Source organism: Neovison vison, chromosome 1 (genome assembly GCF_020171115.1).
Source record: "Neovison vison isolate M4711 chromosome 1, ASM_NN_V1, whole genome shotgun sequence".
Classification (NCBI taxonomy): domain Eukaryota; kingdom Metazoa; phylum Chordata; class Mammalia; order Carnivora; family Mustelidae; genus Neogale; species Neogale vison.
Window position 1 is genome coordinate 45,977,355 of NC_058091.1, and position 23,672 is coordinate 46,001,026.

General features: G+C 40.8%; 1 protein-coding gene across 1 annotated transcript; it reads right to left on the reverse strand.

Annotated features, from left to right (window-relative positions):
- Positions 1 to 1,998: 1,998 nt before the first annotated feature.
- On the reverse strand, positions 1,999 to 17,284 carry PRSS35 (serine protease 35). The gene is made up of 2 exons (XM_044246368.1): positions 17,139 to 17,284; positions 1,999 to 4,788 (listed from the first exon to the last, which is right to left on the reverse strand). The coding sequence occupies exon 2, from the start codon at positions 4,767 to 4,769 to the stop codon at positions 3,531 to 3,533; it is 1,239 nt and encodes a 412-aa protein (XP_044102303.1). The 5' UTR covers positions 4,770 to 4,788; positions 17,139 to 17,284; the 3' UTR covers positions 1,999 to 3,530.
- Positions 17,285 to 23,672: the final 6,388 nt, after the last annotated feature.

Genomic DNA, 23,672 nt, shown 5'->3' on the forward strand with positions numbered 1-23,672 from the left:
GAAGAATCCATGAAACAAGACGGGATAGGGAGGGAGACAAACCATAAGTGACTCTTAATCTCACGAAACAAACTGTGGGTTGCTGGGGGGAGGGGGGTTGGGAGAAGGGGGGTAGGGTTATGGACATTGGGGAGGGTATGTGCTTTTGGGTAAATTGGAAGGGGAGGTGAACCATGAGAGACTATGGACTCTGAGGAACAATCTGAGGGGTTTGAAGTGGCGGGGGGGTGGGAGGTTGGGGTACCAGGTGGTGGGTATTATGGAGGGCACAGCTTGCATGGAGCACTGGGTGTGGTGAAAAAATAATGAATACTGTTTTTCTGAAAATAAATAAATTGGAAAAAAATGAAAAAAAAAAGAATATATGATCCTATTCCCAACCCATTTCTAGCTAGAGATTCACATCTCTTTAATGCTCAGTGCTTGGTTCAATTGCCTTACCCCAATATTCTTTTTTTTTTTTAAGATTTTATTTATTTATTTGACAGAGAGAAATCACAAGTAGATGGAGAGGCAGGCAGAGAGAGAGGGAAGCAGGCTCCCTGCTGAGCAGAGAGCCCGATGCAGGACTTGATCCCAGGACCCTGAGATCATGACCTGAGCCGAAGGCAGCGGCTTAACCCACTGAGCCACCCAGGCGCCCCTTTACCCCAATATTCCTAATTAAGGATCATAGTTCATTTTTGATAAGAGCAAATACCCAATTTGCTAGCAGAAGGTCAAAGAATTATGAGTGATTGAAATGTGGAGATTGGGATAAAATGCAAGATAATGTAATTTTTGCAGAATGTAACAAACTGGACTAATAATTTAAACTCAAACAGTAAGTTATATTCCTGAATTAATTTTAATAACTAACCGATATTTAAGCAGTGAAGTTCTTATTACTGGACAACCACTTGAAGGGAATGTGATAGAGGGAAGTTAAAAATCCAAGTTTTGGAGTTAAGCTAAATGATCTTTATGGTTTCTTCTAATCCTGAGATTTTTACTATGAAAAAAGAATTTCAAAGTATCCTTTGATGTACAAATAAAAAAGCTAATGATTTGTCTGGAACTCTGATCCTGGCCACATATGCATTTAAGTCTTTTTTTTTTTTTTTCCAAAAAGAACATTTGGGATTTAAATAAGCACATCAAAAAAGAAAAAAAAAATCTTGTCTCTTCTGCCCACACGTTTATCCATTTGAGTAAGAAAAAAAAAAAAAACATGTAAAATGAAATACATTATTTGCCTAAAAAAATCACGCTTTTTAAGTTTTAGTTGTTCTGTAAATACTATAGTTATTTGAATTCAAATCACTGCTAAGTTTCTTCGACAGAAACTCACTATAGACCTTTATACCCAAAAGACATCATGAGTGTGCATGAGTGTATTTCTTTAGCTACGTGAAGTCTATTTCTATTTCAGATCTGAGAAGTGTAACAGGAAAAGTATGCAAAGTAACGCTTTCTGAGTAAGGTAGTGTGCTTTGGTGGCCCTAAAGAGGTCACATAAGATTCATGATTCACTTGGAAAAGAAGAGAGAATGACAAAATAAAATAAACCCCTGCAAATAAAATAGGTTAAATTTCATATTTTCAGAAAGCACAACGATTTTAAGGAAATCATATGTATTCAGAATTTAAGTGTAGGCTCCAAACTGTTAATACCAAGCATCCTAAGTTATTCTGAACTTATGCAAATACCAAGAATTATTTTCTAAGGGCCTAAGATGAAGATTGTATGTGTGCATTTGCCATAATGTAAGTGTGCAGAATTCATGTCAACACACTTTCAGTTGCAGTGATCATATAGATGTTTCCCCAAAAAAGATGTGATCAAAACTTTTGAGTCTGTAGCCCTATCCCACTTGCACTAATGACAAAATACTGCTTAGTGAAATGCAGTTAGAATTAAATAAAATCATTTTTTTAGTAAATGACACAGTTAATTTAATATTTGCTAAAACCCTGTATATAAAATATATATGTGGATAGAGTAAGAATTATGGTTGATTTATTTTTTTAATTTTTATTGAATTATTTTTAAACAGGTTCACACTATAAAAGAATGTATACTTGTATTGAATTCCAGCTATTTTAGACAAGATTTACAAAATCACCTTTTATCATAACGTAGTCAATATTCTTTTGCATACTAATCAAGGGTATAACTTCCCATGCTCTTAAAAAAAAATAACAAAATAAATTTGAACTATGACAGAATCAGTGACTTAGGTGAGAAGAATGTGTGCCCTAGAAACTGCCAAAAATAGCAGACCAGAAATTAGACTTGTAATTCCTGAATTTTATGGTGCACTCAACTGCAAATCACTAAAACCCGTTAGACATAATGGCCTGAACGAACCCACTTTTACAACCATTCAAAAAATATCTGTTCATTCAAGAAAACTGTGAGTAACAACTGTGGTTTGTCTGAACAAAGCCACTACCTTCTCTCTGCTGGGGCCATCACCATGGCCTGAGCAAGTATACAGACTTGGCCTGTAATGAAAAGAATCAGAACCTTCTTTTAAAAATTGTATGTATACTATTCGTTTTTAGGGATTTATCTAAAACTCCTAGTCAGAGCAATCACCAAAATAATATCTGTGTGGCCTCATTAAGAATGCTGAAATCTATCAAGGGGGAAAAGCCTCTCTCTTGAGAAAGACTAAAATTCTTGAACGTTAAACTCTTAACACCTCATACAGAGAAGACTAGTGCTAAATGACGAGGCTTTCAAAATATGACCATCTGTAACTTGTGAACTATCTTCCCCCTGCCTTCACGAAAAGTCCATATTTTAAGCATTAAAACTCGAGATCTTCCCCATTTTTAAACTAGATTCATTTCCTAGAACAAAGCATTTTTCCCATTTTTAAATAATGCACACTTCAGTTGATATTTTTTAAAGCAGTAAATTAGTCACTAGCTTTGTTTATAAAGCTTGCTGGATCTTGTAATTCTTAAAAACAACTACAACAAGTAAACCAAAGTTTCTCAGACCCAACAGAAAACACTATATAAACACAGAGGGCATGAGCTGAATGGGTCCATCTCCAAGTAATACAGGCTGTTGTAAGTTACTGTCTTTACCCTGACTCTAATCATGTTACCATCTGTACCTATATATGCAGTTTCACATTTAATATGCAACTAGCAAGCATCCTATTAGATTCTTGATCGAGTAGGACCCTGAGAAAAAGTCCATTAAGAAATCACGTATTATTTATGGTACCAGTCTGAAGTTTTTAAAGTGTCTAATCTTAAGAAGGCAGAAAGAAAGAAAAGACTTCCCCCAAATGATTCTTATCACCATGTAAAGAAGAATATATACTTGACATTGAGGTGCCCGTCTAGTTTCAGTTATTTAAACCTAAGTATTTTTTAAACATATGAAAATCTCTTAATTTTGAAAAGCTAAATTTATAAAAATGTTGATAGGGTTCAAGTCCAGGCATAACCTAGGAAGTGATCTTGCTACCATAATCATAGCGGGTGTGCTCTCCGACGTAGATGATCCATTGACTTGTTGCAATTTTCTGTTAGCCATAAGTACAGTTGGCATTATCTCCATGAATCCAGAGGCAGATCTGGGCGTACTTGAGGGGAGTGATGCGCACGGCCACGTTGTAATCCTTCTGCACGCCGTGGACATCCACCCATTGGTGGCCTGAATAGACGGCAATGATTTTGCGCTTCCAATTCTTTTTGTCTGGCTCTTTCAGACGCAGATAGACCCCAGAACCAGTGGAGCCTGACTCAGCATCACAGTATTGATAGAGGAGATCATTGGATTCGTCGGACACACTACAAAACCGGTAGACTAACTGATCGGCCCGATCATGATCAAATCCTGAGAAGTGGATCATTCCCCCAGGCAGCTTCTTGATGGTCGGACTGATTCCTAGTTCCATGTATTTCTTCTTGTGAGCACGCTTCAACTCCAAAAGAGCATAGTCATAGTCTAAAGCAGCGTCTCCCTTCCCTCCTCTAGCCCAGCCTTTGGGAATGTGGGTATTCTTGACCCGGGTCCACTGGAAGGAAGGCCTCCCCTCAGCAACTCTCCGACCCCGACGAGATTCCTTTCTTCTTCTTCCAGCCTTGGTTCTCTCCAGATTGTCTTTGGTACCTTCTCGCTGGTCACCACCATCGGCTTCTCTCCTGCTCCTCTTAGAACCCTTCCGCTTCTTGCCAGCACCCTTATTTCTCATCTTCAACAATCCTACCCTTAGCTTCTTACTTCCTTTGATGTAGTCCTTTCCATCATGCACACAGTGGGCAGCTGTTAGAACGTGGCTGGGGGAAATGAGAATGCCACTGCAGCCCGTGGACAGCTTCACAGCTGTGTTGAAAGGGAAATTGGTTAAGAACTTTTTGTCCAAGATGCTGAATCTGCTGTCTGTGCCGTACACCTGTCTCTTCCTCCTAACAGATGCCCCTTTCCTGCTGATATTCTGAGTGGGCTCAAGGACCACATCTTGAACTTTCACTCTGGTCAAGGTTCGGGTGCCATTCTCAAAGACAGTCTCATAGGAAAGAGAATCTTCCAGATCAGAAAGGCTGGGAGCTGGGAGTTCTTTCTGGCATTCAATACCACACACTCTACTGAGCACCATCTTAGCATCTGCCTCAAAGGTGGGGCTGGTGAGATGGAAAGTCCTTTCACTGATCACCCGGGGTATTTTGCTCAAGTGCCACATAAAATCCTGCTCCATTTCAGATCCATCAATGAGGGTCCACCCAAGGGTGAGAAAGATCCAGCAAAATAGCATACTTTCCATTTTGTCCTTCTCTTTTGTCCTTAAAGATAGAAAAAGAAAGAGAAACTTTATAATGTTCTCTTTTTAAATATGTTACTTACCCATTTCATTTAGCCTTGAGTCCCTAATGTACCATCACCACAACTGGGAGTCCTTATTAGATTTTACTGAGATTAGATAAACAACCTGACAAATGGGCTCCAAAATTAGTAAATTGCATTTCACCCAATCTTCCTTCCACAAACTCTAACCCACCTTCCCCCACCTCCACGTGCCTCGTCTACCTCTACCTCCCCAGACAGCCCAACACATGGGAAGGTAATATGGGGTGGTGAACTGGAGTCCCCTATTGCCTGAGCCACTCTCTCTCCCTAGGTCTCCTACAAACATATTTCCAGGTGATTTAGAAACAAAGATGGCAGCAGATATCCAGAATTTTCCCCCTGCTCTTACCTCTTCAAGAGCAACAATTACAAATTCCTCATCACTAGAGCATAAATGCCTAGCACAGAGCTCCAAAAATGTTCATTATAATACAGTGAATTTCCTTAAACCATGGTTTGCAGACCAAGCTGACCAGTGGTGTGACATACCATGCACTTTCCTTAAAACCAAGTTATGCTTGGAACTACCATCTAAGCAAAGCAACATACAAGAAGTGCCTTACAGTAGAACTTCAGACTAAAATTAGTTGTGGAATTTAAGGCTGTGGTTCTGAATTTGCCACTTGGGAGAACATGATCCTGATTAAACAGAATCCCTTTCATCATTAGTCTCATCATCTAAGAACAGTGCCTTGTTCAATATTTTTTTAGTTGCCAGTGTTTGATACATTATATAACACCCTTTCTATTGTTTACATCTTCTTGCCCTCTTTTCCTGCTTCTCTAGGCTCACTGGTATGTAAAGCTATTTCATAGAATTGATGTTTGCCAGTTTCTGCTTTGTGTGGGTAGGGGACAGTGGGAGCATTCTTTAGTCTTTTCTTCCGTTTTATTTTATTTTATATTATTTTATTTCTTTTCAGTGTTCCAGAATTCACTGTTTATGCACCACACCCAGTGCTCCATGCAATACGTTCCCTCCTTAATACCCACCACCAGGCTCCCCCAAGCTCCAGCCCCCTCCCCTCCAAAACCCTCAGTTTGTTTCTCAGAATCCACAGTCTCTCATGATTCGGCTCCCCCTCTGATTTCCCCCAACTCACTTCTCCTCTCCTTCTCCCAATGTCCTCCATATTATTCCTTATGCTCCACAAGTAAGTGAAACCATATGATAATTGACTCTCTCTGCTTGACTTATTTCACTCAGCATAATCTCTTCCAGTCCCGTCCATGTTGATACAAAAGTTGAGTATTCATCATTTCTGATGGAGGCATAATTCTCCATTGTATATATGGACCATATCTTCTTTATCCATTCGTCTGCTGAAGGGCATCTTTGTTCTTTCCACATTTTGGCAACTATGGCCATTGCTGTTATGCACAGTATGTATCTTTGGGGTAAATACCCAGCAGTGCAATTCCAGGGTATTAGGGTAGTTCTAATTTTAATTTCTTATGGAATCTCCACACTGTTTTCCAAAGTGGCTGCACCAACTTGCATTCCCACCAACAGTGTAAGAGGGTTCCCCTTTGTCCACATCCTCTCCAACATTTGTTGTTTCCTGTCTTGTTAATTTTGGCCATTCTAACTGGTGTAAGGTGGTATCTCAATGTGGTTTTGATTTTAATCTCCCTGATGGCTAATGATGCTGAATATTTCATGTGTCTGCTAGCCATTTGTATGTCTTCTTTGGAGAAGTGTCTGCTCATGTCTTTAGAGCAATTCTGAACTTCCAGGTCACTACTATTTGTGAGCTATATTCTCTGAGTCATTTTAAACTAATAGTTAAAGTATCAAGGCTTAGCATACGCTCTTCATTTTATAGACAGCTGGGACAATTCCAGGTTCGAGTATTCCTACAATGCTTTTATCTTGATGCTTTCTGAGAAGGTTGGTTTTTGGTTTGGGTCAGAAAGGTTGGTTTTTGGTTTGGGTTTTGGCATGGAACAAAACCCAACAAGAAATGTTAGGAAAGGTCCACAACCCAGCAAAAGATATGGAGCTCTGTCATGACAAGCAAAAGTTATCTCTGAGGCAGGGCTGAATATGGGCATCTCTCTCTCTCTCTCTTTTAAGATTTTATTTATTTACTTGAGAGAGAGCATGAGCAGGGTGAGAAGCAGGCTCCCCGCTGAGTAAGGAGCCCATTGTGGGCTCGATCCCAAGACCCTGAGATCATGACCTGGGCCGAAGGCAGCCGATTACCTGAGCCACTCAGATGCCCGAATATGGGCATCTCTTGACACAACAGAGTTCATTTGGCCCATATACAAGTAGAGAAGTTTGTTAACAACACTAATGGTATACTTTTGATAAAACAAAACATATGCTACATGAACCACTTTATTGTTTAAACATGATATCTTCACTGAAACATGACATTACAAATTTGTATCATCACGTATAAACTTTACCATGATTTGCATCAGCAAAATTATACAGAAGTTTTGCCATTTCCATTTTTATCTACTCATACTTGCACACAGAGCAGTGGTGATTCTGGTTAATATTAGACTGTCTTGTTTGCTGAATAGCTTGTAATTTGTTTTACTTTGGAGACAGGGCATTCTTCCCTACAGAATGATGGATATCATCAAAAAATCAATAAAGAATATTATTCAGAAAAAAAAACACACTCATGTCCCAATATTTTCTAATCATCACCATAACAAATGTCACTTTATACGAAGTAGTAAGTATATTGGCAGTGATTTTGTTGAACCAGCTAGTATTTTCTTTTGTTATCTCCAATGCAGTTTTCACAATGACTATTTCATCAATTTTATTTCATTGAATTGGAGTCAAAAGTCTAACAACTCAGTAACTCTACTGAGGCCTTGAAATCATGTTTTAGTGGGTAGTTCCCAAGAAGAAATATATGTCTTGGGGCACCTGGCTCAGTGGGTTGGGCCTCTGCCTTCAGCTTGGGTCATGATCTCGGGGTCCTGGGATCGAGCCCCGAGTCGGGCTCTCTGCTCGGTGGGGAGCCTGCTTCTCCCTCTCTCTCTGCCTGCTCTCTGTCTACTTGTAATCTCTCTCTCTGTCAAGTAAATAAATAAAATCTTTAAAAAAAAAAAAAGAAATATTATGTCTTTGTCTAAAAAAAAAAGCTAACATCAGAGAATTATTTGCTGCCTCTTTGCCTAACAACAGAGCAAAACAGGTTATTTTTAGAAATGTGTGTATGTACTTGATGTTACTGATTCTTAGCAAAATTTCAATCAAGAAAATTTTTTTGTGTGGGTGACACAATGTTTAAAAATGGACTTTTTTCATTTATTCCTTTATGACAACAGCTGTCCATTGTGAACTAATATAAGAATACACCAAAGAGGTAGCCCAGTGGCTCAGTGCGTTAAGCATCTGTCCTTGGTTCAGACCATGATCTTGGGGTTCCTGAGATGACTGGGGAGTCTCTTTCTCCCTCTCCCTCTGTGCCCTGTCTCCTGCTTGTGCTCTCTCTCTCTCAAATACACAAAATCTTAAGAAAAGAAGATGATGAAGACCACAACGAAGAAGACAACAACGAAGGGCACCTGGGTGGCTCAGTCAGGGGTGGACAACTGGCTCTTCATTCCAGCATAGGGCTGTGATCTCAGGGGACCTGAGATTGAGCTCTGCAGTGGGTTCACCGCTCAATGGGGAACCTGTTCCTCTCCCTCTCCCTCTTCTTCTGCGCACCACCCCCAACTCACACACATGTACAAGCTCTCTCTTGCTCTCAAATAGATAAATCTTTTAAAAAAAAAAAAAAAACACCGAAGACTGAAAGTCAGCCAAATAACCATGTTGAGAAACGCAAAGAATCACTGTACGTTTTAACCCTTGGTACTAATGATCCACGGAGTAATCAGTGTGGGGAAGGCATTCCAAGGCCAGACAGAGGACATCTAAATCATGATCCTATGATACCGTTTTCCCGATTAGGTTTTTTTTTTTTTTCACTGCTATTTAATGTGGCCTTACAACTAAAGCTCGTTAGGGATTAGAAAGGCAGAATGCAAATATTAAATGGCGACAGACAGGATGATCTTTTGCTACACAAATCATTGAATTGGAACATGAATCTCAAATATAGAAGTCCCCCTACTCTTTCCCAAATAAAACACGGGCTCTGTGCCATAATTCTCTAGTCTAGGCAGACTTTGAAGAAAGCCCCATGTCATGGTTAATTGTATGTGTCTACTTGACTAGGCCAGAGGGTACATTATTACCCAGAGGGTAACATGATTCTGGGTGCATCGGTGAGGGTGTTTCTGGAAGACAGCAGCATTTGAATGACAGGTGGTGTGAAGCAGCCTTCGCTCCTGAATGTGGATGGGCCTCATCTAATTACTGGAAGGCCTGCATAGAATGAAAATGCAGACCCTCCTGGGAGGAAGGGGGACTGACTCCTCCTGCCTGCTTTGAGATGGGACATTGTTTTTTGTTGTTGTTGTCTTTCCTGCCTTTGGACTCTAAATGAAACATGAACAACTCAAAAGAATGTTATAGTTTGTTGATAAAATTCCATACCTGTGTATGGCAAAATAAACTCTCTTTATCAAAGGATACCCAGATTGCCCTCCCAGATCAACAGTGTCAGCTTCATCTGGGATCTTGTTAAAAATGCTAGTTCTTAGAGTCGAACCCAGAGCTCCTTTACAAAACTCTCCATAATGAGGGGGCGAGGAGGAAGGAAGGTGGGGTTCTCAGCTACCCGTGTTTTAACCAGCTCTCCAGGTGATTTGGATATTCAGTAAAGTCTGAGAACCACAGTAGCAGTAAAGGCCCTGGGGCAGCCTCCCAAACCACACCCTAGAAGGCAGTTCCTCCGGGGATGATTGCTCAACCAAGTTTCCAAATGACCTCTGCTTCCTCTTCGTGTACAAAACAAATTTATTCTAAACTTCGCTCTTTTACTGTGTTGGCAATCGTTACTATCAAATGGTTCAGCTCTTAATAAAGGAAAAACATACTTTTATATAATAAGTTAATAACACATCCAAAAAGATTAGAACTCACTAGGCTGGGGGGGGAGGGGGAGAATGAGCAAAATGGGTGAAGGGGAGTGGGAACTACAGGCTTCCAGTTATGGAATAAGTCTTGGAAATAAAAGGTACAGCCAAGGGAGTCTAGGCAATGGTATTACAAGAGCGTAGTATGGTGACCCATGGTGGCTCCTCTGTGAAGAGCCCAGCAGAGCTGAGAGAATTGCCAAATCACGGTCCGATGCTGGAAACTAATGCAACATGGCATGTCCACCATACCTCAACTAAAAAACATTCAGTAGGCTTGTAGGTAATGCTTCCAACATCTGATGCTACAAATCAGGCATGAGCTTGGGTTTCCCAGCCCTGTCTGGTGCCCTTGGAGGGAGCAATGCACCACAGGAAAAAAGGCGATGCCCACATCTATCCTTGGGCATGGGAAGGGCAGCGCTTTATAATGGCACCTCAGAATCACAGTAATAAGAGGACATGAATCTAGTTAGCCTGTCTAATTTGGCCTGTAATTTAAAACTGGACAAATGTTGAAGGACACTTGCTTTTGGAAAATCTAAGTTTGCCTTGTGGTTAACAGTCAGCGTAAGGTAAATGATAGCTCTTACTGATAGAGCGACCCATGGTTCACTGGACACATCTCCACGGGCCCATCATCCAAAAGGCACCAGCTCATTGATCTCAAGAGACACAGTCCCCACTGGCGAGGCAGCCCTAACACTTTGAAAGCTTTAAAGTCCCATGTCTTTCCTCATCCTCCTTTTTCCTGTTTTCCATTATAATTGTGGCCTTGACTGTTGTTTTCCAGATGCCTTGGATTCGGGGCTTCAAATTCCAATTTTGGTTAACAAAAGTGAGGTTGCAGTCATGGGTCTCCACCGTGAGTCAGCACACACACAGCTGATCATGGGTTGGCTCAGGGAGAGAAACGAATGGAAAAAGGAGGTCGGGATTTTTGCAGACGAAGTTTGACCAATGGAGCAGCCGTTATTCTACCTCCGTACTTGATCTATGTTAATAGAAACAACCACACTAATCTACAAGAGACAACTTCCTATCGCTGCTTGTTTGCTTATTCTTTTTCTTTTTTTAAAGATTTTATTTATTAATTTGACAGAGATCACAAGTAGGCAGAGAAGCAGGCAGAGAGAGAGGGAAGCAGGCTCCCTGCTGAGCAGAGAGCCAGTTGATGCCGGGGCTTGATCCCAGCTGAAGGCAGAGGTTTAACCCACTGAGCCACCCAGGCACCCCATTGTTTGCTTATTCTTTCTTAGAGGTTGTGACTGTGTTAGTATTTAAAATACAGGAGCCTCTGAACCAGCATAGTGGTTATGTGTATTGACCAGGGAGTAAAACACTTGGGCTAAGTCTCAGCTTTACCACTTCTCAGGCACATGAATTTGGGCAATTCGTTAACTTCGGTTTCAGCATCCTCATCTGCAAAGCCGGGAGATTAGTAAGCTCTACCTCAGAACATAACCGTGGGGATTAAGTAAAATAATGTATCCAGAGAATTATCTCTGAGCCCAGAGCATAGTAAGCACTCAGTAATAGGTGCTTTTATTTTTATTTTTTTTCAATTTATTTATTTTCAGAAAAACAGTATTCATTATTTTTTCACCACACCCAGTGCTCCATGCAAGCTGTGCCCTCTATAATACCCACCACCTGGTACCCCAACCTCCCACCCCCCCGCCACTTCAAACCCCTCAGATTGTTTTTCAGAGTGCATAGTCTCTCATGGTTCACCTCCCCTTCCAATTTACCCAAATTCCCTACTCCTCTCTAACGCCCCTTGTCCTCCATGCTATTTGTTAATAGGCGCTTTTATAATTATTATTCTACCTTAATGGGTGAATTAATATCACTTTAAAATAGTTTATTACTTCATCCAAAGCTATAGCACTCAGCTTTCTAAAACTAAACAACCAAATATTTTGATTTCAGGGTAGTTTCAGACACACCCTCAAACTCCCTTTTTCTTTGTTTTGTTAGGCTTTTTGCTCAAGGACAGCTACATTTTATAGACTTCCCAAATGAATGCTTTCCTAATTACTCATCTCTGTGAATATCTGTGGCTTTGTAATATATTTTTCTCAGAGCTATTAAACTTGAGTGTGATTAAACATTACCCAGCCATAGAACACTCGAATTGCATTTCCTGTGTCTTACTTATAACCTGGACCTATATTGGGAATTCTAGAACAGCCTCAGACCCTCAGCCTGAAAAGAAACAGAGTCAATGTCAAAATAATTACTCCAAGAGGGTGGTTTATAGCAAAATACACACCTAAGTTTTTGAATCAGTCTATCTAGAGTGTATAGAATTTTACTATGGGATGACATAATTCTAATGTAAGATTCAGTACCTCTCCTGATTTGGGTTTTTTTTTTACCCTGAGAAGTGTATCATTTAACTGAAGTAGGACAGGCAGACTAAGGAAAGATTAAATGATTACTCCATATTAAATATTACACCATATTAAATATTTCAAATGAATTACTTTTCCTGTATCTGAAAATAAGAATATGGACTTACCATCAAGAATCTGCTCTATGTAAGATGATAGATATGTTAATTGTCCTGGTCGTAGCCATCATTCACAACATGTATATATATATTTATGTATACACACACTATATATTTACACATATATATTTAAATATTTACAATGTGTGTGTATATATATATATATAAACATGATGTATACCTTAAATATATATTTTTTTTGTCAATCATACTTCAATAAAGGAGGAGAAAAAAAAAAAGAATTTGCATTGAGCTACCCTCCCTCACCGGGTAATAGACTTGCCCTTACTCATGGCTGTCTTTGTACCTGGTCCGTGTTACGTATCACCATTGTCCAAGTTCATGTGAATACGGTGCTGCCATAGGACAGAACTTTGCATGAACCTGTTACACATTGTCCAGGAGTGGTGGTGGTCAGGGACTGCTCAGATCAATGACCTTGGAGGGCTAACACTGCCTTCTACCTCATGTGTTTGTTAGGACACAGAAACGAGTGCATAGCCACTTTTGACAACATGCCTGTAGCTGTCCACGTCTCCAGCCAGCTGCCCCCACCCCCAACAGCACTGTCTCCAGTCACACGCCACAAACACGCGGAAACACACACTGCCGTCCTCGCTCCTTTCCTTCCTTCAGCCTCCACCTGCCCAGGAAGGACGGACACACAATGGGTAGACACCGTGGCCTGGCCCGGACATTCTCAACCACCGCAGATCGAAGGGCTGGTTGAGGCAAAAGGGCCGCTGCACGGGGGGAAGAAGCGTGAGCAGAGAGAGAAAGCAGGTGCGAGGCGGGTATCGCGTGGCTTAGGTTGTCGAGAACACTTGGAAAAGCTTTAATAGTCACTCTCACAAACCTGGAGCAGGGGTATCTTAAAAAGTCTCATTCTCAGCCCACTGGAGGCCCTCACCTAGCGTTAGTGATGAGAAAGTAACAGTAACTAGTAATCAGTTACTAGTAACCGACTGATGTAAGTAACAGTAACATGATGTAAGTACCAGTAACTAGGAATCGGTGATGTAAGGTGTTCAGGGATTCTGCAGGCAGTAGGCCTTGAGGACAGTATGATTTTCAGGAAGGTTATTAAAACTCTCCCAACATTAGTTCCTACATTGTTTAAACAGGAATGAGATCTGAGAGTCTTTTTGTGAGAAACTACTATGCTGTATACAAACCCAATGCCCAAGCACAGCAAGCATCCACATGAGAGCGATCACTATGAACGTCAACCCACAGGAACCAAAACATAGGCAGATATTTACAAGGGATCTCCTACATCTCTGATGGCCATGCACCTCACCGTGGTAGGCCCAGAAATGGCTCCCGAAGAGAGCCATATACCTGAATCCGCAGCACCTGTGAATGTGTTCCTCCTAAGGTTAGAGAGACTGCACCTGTGACTTCCTGACGCTTTCTTACAGGAGATGAGCTGGGATTATCCAGGTGAGGCCCAGGTAATCACCGGGATCCTTATAGGGAGGAGGGTCAATGTGGGCGGCCTCTACCACTGGCAGAGGGCAAGGGAACAAATATCTCTCCTTGAATTCCCAGAAGAAATGCAACCCCACGGACCCTCTTGACACTTCTGACCTCCAGAACCGTAAGATAATGTGTTTTAAATCTCTACATTTTTTATCATTTTTATAGCAGCAGTAGATAAAGATAAGAGTCTAGTTTTTGCAACTGTCTCTCCTGGATGTTTACAAATAATAAGTAGGAAAGAAAGTTGGGTTCAGAGGCTTAGACATAAATGAAAAATTTCATGTTAAGGAAAACGATACAGTCATGCAGTTTTCCAACTAAAAATAGAAGAGCGTGTTAGAACTTTTTGGTGGCCATGGTAGACAGAGACAAGAATTGGAACGTGTAGATAAATTTGACAAACGCATACTGAGTCCTTACTATGTTATGCACCATTTCAAAGTTTCTTTCCTTGTTTGAGAACCTCAGTGATAATCCACCACCCCCCCCCGCCCCCCCACCTGCCGAGCTGGAAGAGAACACTTCTAAGACACCACTCAGCTCGAAAGTGTGGCTCCGTTGGTTAAGCAGCTGCCTTCGGCTCAGGTCATGATCCCAGCGTCCTGGGATCGAGTCCCACATCGGGCTCCTTGCTCTGCAGGGAGCCTGCTTCTCCCTCTGACTCTGCCTTCCACTCTGTCTGCCTGTGCTCACTCTTCGCTCGCTCTCTCTCTGACAAATAAATAAATAAAATCTTTAAAAAAAAAATAATAATAATAAAAAAAGAAAGTCTCAGGCTAAACCACCAATGAGAAAACACCTATCTGAGTCATGAGTGATCCTTGAGAAAATCACTGCTCCCCTCCCCGGGATAGGAACTTTCCTGCTGTTCGCACTGCCACCACTAGATGGCACCGCTAGCCCGCGGAAGGCCAATCTAAAGCCCTGCATTGGAATTGTTTACATTCACTGAGCTGTGATACAGAATTTATTTCGAATGCATGTAGGACTCAGCAGGGGAATAAATCCAATTGGCTAATAATATACTAAATGGTTGTCACATATGGAGTTTATCACATTTAGAAAACCCATCTACAGGCCACAGAGCCTATCCTGATGAACTGAGGGCTGATGGTGCTGTCTACAGCCAGACAATTTTCTGGCAGGTGGGCTTTCCAAAACCCATCCTAGTGCCAACACCTTTCCACTCTGACCTACAGCACTGCTAAACAGCCTCTGAAAATGTGCTGCATGTCGTTTCGACACAAAGAAAAATCTTCAACTTGCCAACTATTTCACATATGTTTATCAAATACTTTATATAATCCATTACCAAAGGATAAGCTCTCCATGACTCAATGCTGAAAAGAAATGGCAAGAAAGTTCATTGACAGTGTGCCAATTCCTACTCAAAATACCATACCATAGCACTATTTTCAAGTTCAGTTTCGGGGATGGAGACAAAGTAACGTCTGCTTTAAAAATTTGGCAGTCCTTGAGGGCAGGAAGATGGTAAAGTTACAGAGTTGATTATTTTACAGTGACCCACAACTTCTGTTTCTCATCACAATAAAAAATAAAACCTCTTTTGTTTTTTAGCTATTTTTCCAAGACATGGACATTTCAATTTATGGAATGGATATGCTGTGTGTAAATCAACTTTGGGGTGAATGGCACTAAGGGAACACCAAGGGAACCCTCTGGGGGCTAGCTCATACACGGAGATAGGAAGCCCACAGCATATGGCTCCTGACTTCATTTTTATCTTGTGAGTTGGCCTTTCAGAGCAAAAAATACATATAAATGTGTGAGTTTTGCTACTCTGCAGGCTTTAAAGCATCTTAGGATCACGGTGTTGTTGGCTAGTGCATGTCAGTTTAGCTATTTGAAGCTTTGAGGAAAAAATGGGGGTTAAGCGGAGTTAGAAAATAACTTTTATACCACTAATATGGCTTTGCTGTTTCCCAACCGCTCAGCTCAGATTTCTCATTTCGAAGTTAACTCAGTGCCAGCTGAGAGGGCTTCAGCCTCCAGAATTCCAAGTCTGATCCTACTGTTAAAATGCAATATGCTGGCCTTGGATATTTGAGCACTGGGCAGAGAAAGATAAATAATTGACTCGATGGGGAAAATTAACTCACATTAGCAATAGCTTATTTTAACATATAATGAGCACATCCCATCTGCCAAGCACTAAGCTAAAAACTTCATATTTAAAAACATGAAAAAGAATCTTAAGAGTGTACAGGTTTCTGAGTTGTGTGCAAGAAAAGTGGGCAGCTTGTCCATGCTCAAGCTCCTCTCACACTAAAGGGGCTTCTCTAATATCTTCTAGTAAAAATAAAATTCCGTATACTTGGCCTCTACTTTCAAGCCTAGATTTCTTACTTGGCTGGAACTTGGACATTCTCCCTTCTAAATTATAAACCAGATTCTAAGCATAATTCTACAGGATTCTATGACTTTGAGAATATTCTTTAGAGACAAATGCGCTGGGATAAAATGAGAATTAATTTTAGAAGTGAGAAGGGTTAATAAAAGGGGAAGGATAACTAGATAAGACAAGCAGCCCCTTTTCAAGTCAGTGACAGTGTAAAAAGGCCAGAGGAAGCTGGTGGGAGTGTTCCTACAACTTTTCAAAAACTTTAATTGTGGAAAATTTTCCAACTACACAGAAGTAGAGGGAAAAGTTAATAAAATAAAATAAAATAAAAGAGGAAAAAACATAACACCATACGCCCAACACCCAGCTCCAGCAATTACCAATATTTTGCCAATCTTGCTTTGTCTATCCCCCCTTACTTGAATTTTAAACAAGTACAAGAGTTTCCCATTTCCTTTCAAAAATGTTTTTCATTGCTCCTTTTGCTGATCTGTGCAGCCAAGCTGATGAAAGATCGACAGACAGACAGAGGGACAGAAAGTCAGAGAGAGAGTCCTCACTTTCATAGTAACCCTGCCAAAGAGGCTTTCAACCAGAGAAGACTTTCCAAGAGTGGCTTTACACCTTTTTCAACGCCATCTGTTAATAATCATAAAAATAAAGAGGGTCCCCTCTCTGGTACTGCTTATAAGAAAGAATTCCATTTAGGGTCCAATGCAAACACTCTTACTGTTAATATTCAACTGTGAGGGGGCGGCACACAGAGTTGCGTATAGGGAGAGGAGTTTCTGGGAGGACTTGAAGTGCTAAGTTCGATCCCTGTCTTTGGAGCCCTTCAAAGAAGCTCTCTTCGGGTGGGTCTGCCTTTCTCAGGGAAACGTCCAGAATCTTGGGTTTTGCCCTGTCTGCGGGGGTGGCTCCGTCCTTACCTGCGAAGCTTAGTCGGTGCTCAGGGCGCTGCCCAGCTCGAATCAAGGCTCCCCCCAGGCGGTCAGAGCGCTGGCCGGGGCGGCCGGAGGCTGCTGCCACGAGCCTTGCGGACCCGCCCGCACCGCCAGCAGCTCGCGGCGGAGACTGCGGCGGAGGCCCGAGGCGAGCTGTGCGCGGGCCGGCAGATGGGAGGGGAAAGGGGGCGATGACGCCGGGCGGACGCAGGGGGGAGGCCAAGGAGGGGAGGAGGTGGGCTAGAGGAGAGGCAGGGAAAGAGGGAGGGGGAAGGAACCCGGACGCCGGGCTGGGCCGAAGGAGGGGGGTTCCTCGGACGCGCGGAGCAGACGGGCCCCCACCTCTCATCCCAGCATCTCTGTCCCCAGAGTGCAAGAACGGAGCACCCGGAAAAATGCGTGAGTCGGTTCGCAAGAGATGGCTGTCCCCCGAGGGTGGGCATCCCTCGCACGCTGTCTCGAGAAGAGACTTGAAAGTTGGGGAGGAAGGGTGAGTGGAGTGTGTGGGAGTTGTTCAGGAGTCTCACTACCCCGCCTCTCGGTCTACACCCCAGCCATCCCGAAGAACCAGAGCTGTTTCCCCGACCCCATCCCAAGCCGTCTCTCCCCGGGGATCTCGCTTCCTGGCGCGTATCCCCCCACGGGGCAGATCCCACGCGGGGCAGATCCCACGCGGGGCAGATCCCACGCGGGGCAGATCCCACGCGGGGCAGTGGGCTGGGTGAGGGCTGCGTGTAAGCTCAGGTGGCCGCAGGCGCCCTAGCCGGGCTGGGCTGCGGGCTCCCGCCGAGCGTCCTGGGCCGCCGCCAGGGGGAGAGCGTCAGTTTCCCTCCGTCCAGAGTCCCATTGGCTTCTCCAGGAGTTTCCGATTCTCGCCCAGCTCTGTCCTCCTCCGTCCTCCTGCCGTGCTAACCTCGTCCTTTCTCACGCTCTTCTTCTCCTCCTTGGCAGACGTGCCTCTCTGGAGTGCGGACCACCTGGGGAAGGGAGTCTCGCGGATTCCACATCTACTAAACTGCTACTGGGCCGCAGGTCTGCGTGAGATGCACCCATAGACTGGGTCGTGGCCCTCCAAGGGGGGAGAGCAAAGAAGTGCCCAAGGATTTATAACGCAAGGTCTTCGCATATTCCATAACACTTGGCTCATTAGTGGGTTGTTGCCTTTCTCGAGTTTCTGTGTGTTTTTTTTAACAAAATGAGATCAGTATATATGTTTATACATATATATATATATATATACACATGCACACATGTAATTTTCCCGTTTTTTTACTTAGCATTTTCACATATGCACTTACTATAATTAAAATCTATTAATACTTTTTATCTGGTATAAAATAATTAGTTCTGAAGCTCTCTGTCTCCCTAATTAGGTCATAACCTTCATAGGCATCTTCGAATCCCCACCCTCTGCCACAGAACCTGTCATATAATAGATGTCGAGTATGTAGTCAACTAAAAAAGTGTGCCAGTGAAATTGAGCATGGGGGAGTCCTAGAGAAAGCCCAGAACTCAGAGTGGAAGGCCCATCTGGCACTAAATACCTGGGCCCCGGGCCTCGTTTTCTTCAGCAAAGTATCAAGAAGGTTGAGCTTGGGGTGGGGGTGGGGGGTTGGTTGGGGGAGGTGGTCCTAGAGTCTGCACTTCTCAGACATTAGGGGATTTTAATGCTGCCTAAATCCAGGAGGATTTCTTTAATTCAGTTGGACTGAGTTCTTTAATTCAGTCATGGCCCCAGGTGAAACTGACTCTAAGAACTCTCACATTTTCAGGGCCCTCATCCTGAACCTTCCACCGTGACCACTCCCACCCCCCACCTCAGGTTTACTGAGATATAAGTGACTTATAACACTGTGAACATTTAAGGCAAACAGTGTGATGATTTTTTACACACATGCCTTCCAAAGTGTTTACCACGGTAAGGTTAATTAACACATCCTTAACCTCACCTCACTGTCATTTTTAAGTTGTTATGGTGAGAACATTAAGTCTTTATTCTCATAGAAACTTTCAGAATTACGATATTGTTAAGTATAGTCACTGTGCTGTCCACTAGATCCCTGAAACTTAACCATCTTATAACTGAAGAGTTTATACCCTTTGACCAACATCTCCCCATGTCCCCCACCCCTCAGCCTTTGGCAAATATTCCATTCTACTCCACCTCTGTAAATTCAATGTTTTTAGATTTCAGAGCTCTCAAGTCTATTCATGTTGTCTCAAATGGCAGGATTTCTTTTTTTACAGCTGGATAATATTCCATTAAATACATAAATATATAATTATTGTATAGATAGGTAGATATATGACTTTTCTTTATCCATTCACCTGTCAAAGATACTTGGGTTGCTTCCATGTCTTGGCTACTGTGAATAATACTGCAATGAATATGGAAGTGCAGATCATCTCTTTGAAATAGTGATTTCATCTTTACATATATACCCAGAATGGAATTGATGGATCATAGGGAAGCTCCAGTTTTAATTTTTTGAGGGATTTCCATAGCATCTTCAGAGTCGCTACACCAATTTCCACTCCTACCATCAGTGAACCAAGGTTCCTTCTTCTCCACATCCTCCCCCAGCATTTGTTATCATATATCATTTTGATAACAGCCATTCAAATGGGTGTGAGTTGACATTTATTTTGTTGCAGCTTTAATAAATAATAATAATGATATTGAGTTCATTTTCAGCTATAATTTGTGTATCTGCTTTGGGAAAATGTCCATGAAAGTCCCCTACCCATTTTTCAATCAGATTATTTGGGGTTCTTTGTTATTGGGCTGTATGAGCTTCCTATATTTGTGGATATTAACCCCTTATCAGGTACATGGCTTGCAAATATTTTCTTCCATTCAATAGGTTGCCTTTTTTTTTTCTGTTGATGTTGTCCCTTGCTGTGCAGAAGCATTTAGTTGGATGTTGTTCCACTTATTCATTTTTACTTTTATTTCTTGTACTTTTGGTGTCAAATCTGAAAAATTGTCGCCAAGACCAATGACAAGGAGCTTTTCCCATGTGTTTTCTTCTAGGATTTTTATGGTTTCAAAGCCTACTTTTAAGTCCTTACCCCATTTTGTGTTAATTTTTGTGTGTAGTTTAAGAGTCAAGTCTAACTTTATTCTTTTGCATGTGGATATCCAGTTTTCCTAACACCATTGTTTGAAAAGACCATCCTTTCTTGGGTATTCTTGGCTTCCTTGTTGAATACTGGTTGACTACATATATGTGGGTTTATTTCTGGGCTCTTAGTTCTGTTCTATTGATAATTGTGTCTGTTTTTGTGCCAGTACCATCCTGTATAGATTACTGTAGCTTTAACTATAATTTGAAACCAGGAAGTGTGGTATCTCCAACCTTGTTCTTTCTCCAGATTGCTATGGCTATTTGGATTTGTGTGTGTGTGGTTTCATAAGAATTTCAGAATTCTTTTTCTATCTCTGTGAAAAATGGGGACTACATTGAATCTGTAGATGCCTTAAGGTACTACAGACATTTTAACAATATTTACTCTTCTGATACATGAACACAAGATATCATTTCATTTATTTTTGCCTTCAGTTTCTCTCCTCAGTGTTTTACAGGTTTTGGTGTATCGGTATTTAACTTGGTTGGTTACATTTATACTTAAGTGTTTTATTGTTTTTGTTATTACAAATGAAGTTGTTTTCAGATACTTTGTTAGTGTATAGAAATGCAACTGATTTATGTACAATGATTTTGGTTTTTTTCTTTCAAGTTTTTATTTAAATTCTTGTTAACATATACGGTAGTATTGGTTTCAGGAGTAGAAATCAGTGGTTCATCACTTACATAGAACACCCACTGCTCATCACGATACGTGCCCTCCTGAATCCCCATCACCCATTTAGCACATCCCATCCCCCACCGACCACCCTCCATCAACCTTCAGTTTGTTCTGTATTGTACATTGATTTATCCTGAAACTTTACTGGATTGCTATATTAGGGTCTAATAGGCGTTTTTTTGGTGGAGTCTTTGGGATTTTCTATATATAAAATGATTTCATTAGTATACAGAGACCACTTTACTTCTTCATTTCTGATTCAAGTGCTTTTATAATTTTTTTCTTGCCTAATTGCTCAGGCTAACATGTCCAGTAATATGATGAACAGTTTGGTGAGAGTAGGCACCCTTGCTTGTTTCTGATCTTAGAGGGTAAGTTTTCAACCTGTTACCATTGAGTACGATGTGATCTGTAGGCTTGTCATATATGGCCTTTTGTTATACTGAGATATACTCATTCTGTACCCAATTTTTTTAGCATTTTTATCATGAAAGAATGTTGAATTTGGGTAAAAGCTTTTTCTGCATCTACTGCAAAGATCATTTGATTTTTGTCTTTTATTCTTTTAATGTGGCCTATCACACATTTATTGATATGCATCTATTGAACCATTCTTGCCTTCTCAGGATAAATCCCACTTGAACATGATATATGATTCTTTTAATGTGATGTCGAGGGGTGCCTGGCTCAGTTCACTGGGTATCTAACTCTTGCTTTCAATTCAGGTCATGATATCAGGGTCATGGGATCAAGCCCTGCATCTGGCTCTGCACTCAGCAGGGAGTCTGCCTGGGATTCTCTCTCTCCCACTCCCCCTCCTCTTTCTCTAATGAAATGAATAAAATCTTTAAAAAGAATTAATGTTTAAAAAAAGAATTAATGTGATGTTGAATTCAGTTTGCTAGTATTTTCTTGACAAGTTTTGCATGCATGTTCATTAGAGATCTTCACCTATAGCTTTCCTGTAGTATCCTTGTCTGGCTTTTGTTTGGGGTAATGCTAGCCTTGGAAAACAAGTCTGAGAGTGTTCCTCCTCTTCAGTTTTTTTAGAGTTTGAGAGGAATTAGCATTAATTCTTCTTTATGTGTTTAGTTGAATTCATCCATGAAGCCATCTAGTCCTAGCCTTTTCTTTGTTGGGAAGATTTTAATTACTGCTTCAATCTCCATACTTGTTATTGGTTTGTTCAGATTTTCTATTTATTCATGATTCAGACTTGTTAGGTTGTATTTTCTAGGAATTTATTCATTTCTTCTAGGTTGTCCAGTTTGTTGGCATATAACTGTTAATATTTGTCTCCTATGGTCTTTTGTATTTATGTGGTGTCAGTTGTAATAGCTCATTTTTCATTTCTGACTTTGAGCTCTCTCTCTCTTTCTCTGTCAGTAATTCTAGCTAAAGGTTTGTGAATTTTATTTACCAACCAAGAAAACCAACTCTAAATTTTTTTGACCTTTTCTATTTTTTGTATTCTATATTTCATATATTTCTATTCTAGTCTTTGTTATTTCCTTTCTTCTACTAACTTTAGGCTTATATTCTTCTTGTTTTTATAGTTCTTTGAGGTGTAAAGGTAGGTTGTTTGATTTTTTTTTCTTAATGCAGGCATTTATTGCTATTAGCATTCCTCTTAGCACTGATTTTGCTGTATCCCAAAGGCTTTGGTATGTTATGTTTCCATTTTCATTTGTTTTAATATATTTTTTGATTTCTCATTAAATTTCATCCATGACCCATTTGTTGCTCAGGAGTGTGATGTTTAATTTCCACATATTGTAAATTTTCCAGTTTTCCTCCCATTAGTGATTTTTAGTTTCATACCATTGTGGTCGGAAACATACTTAATATGGTTTTAATCTTAAATTTGCTGAGACTTTTTTTGTAACTAACAAATAATCTATCCTAGAGAATGTTCCATGTTCACCTAAGAATGTGTATTCTGCTGCTATTCAATGGAATGTTTTATATATGGCTATTAGGTCCATTTGATCTAAAATGTAGTTCAAGTCCATTTTTCCTTATTGATTTTATATCTGGATTATCTGTTACTTGTTAAAAGTGGGGTATAGAAGTCCTCTGCTATTAATGTGACTTTTTCTATTATTTCCTTCAGATCTGTTAGTATTTGCTTAATATATTTAGGTAATCCTATGTTGGGTATATATTTAAAATTGTTATATTCTCTTGATACTTTGACCCCTTTCTCATTACATAATGACCTTCTTTATTTCTTGTTACAGTTTTTTACTTGAAATCTGTCTGATATAAGTGTAGTTACCTGCTCTGTTTGGTTCCCATTTGCTTATATACAAAAGTGCCCATATACACCTTTGAAGCTGAATGGAGTTTCTTGTAGGCAGTACATAGTCAGATCTTGTTTTTTTATGCATTCAGCCACTCTATGCTTTTGGATTGGAGTATTTAATCCATTTACATTTAAAGTAGTTAATAATAGGTAAGGACTTAACTATTGCTATCTTGTTCATTGTTTTCTAGCTATTTTGTAGTTTCTTTGTTGTTTACTCCTCTCTTGCTTTCTTCTTTTGTGAAATGATGACTTTTCTGTAGTGATATATTTTGATTCCCTTCTCCTGATCTTGTATGTATCTACTACAGGTTTTCATTTGTGAATCCTCTGAGACTTAACTGAAAAATCTTATAAACATAACACTCATTTTTAAGCTAGTAACAACTTAACTTCAATCACAT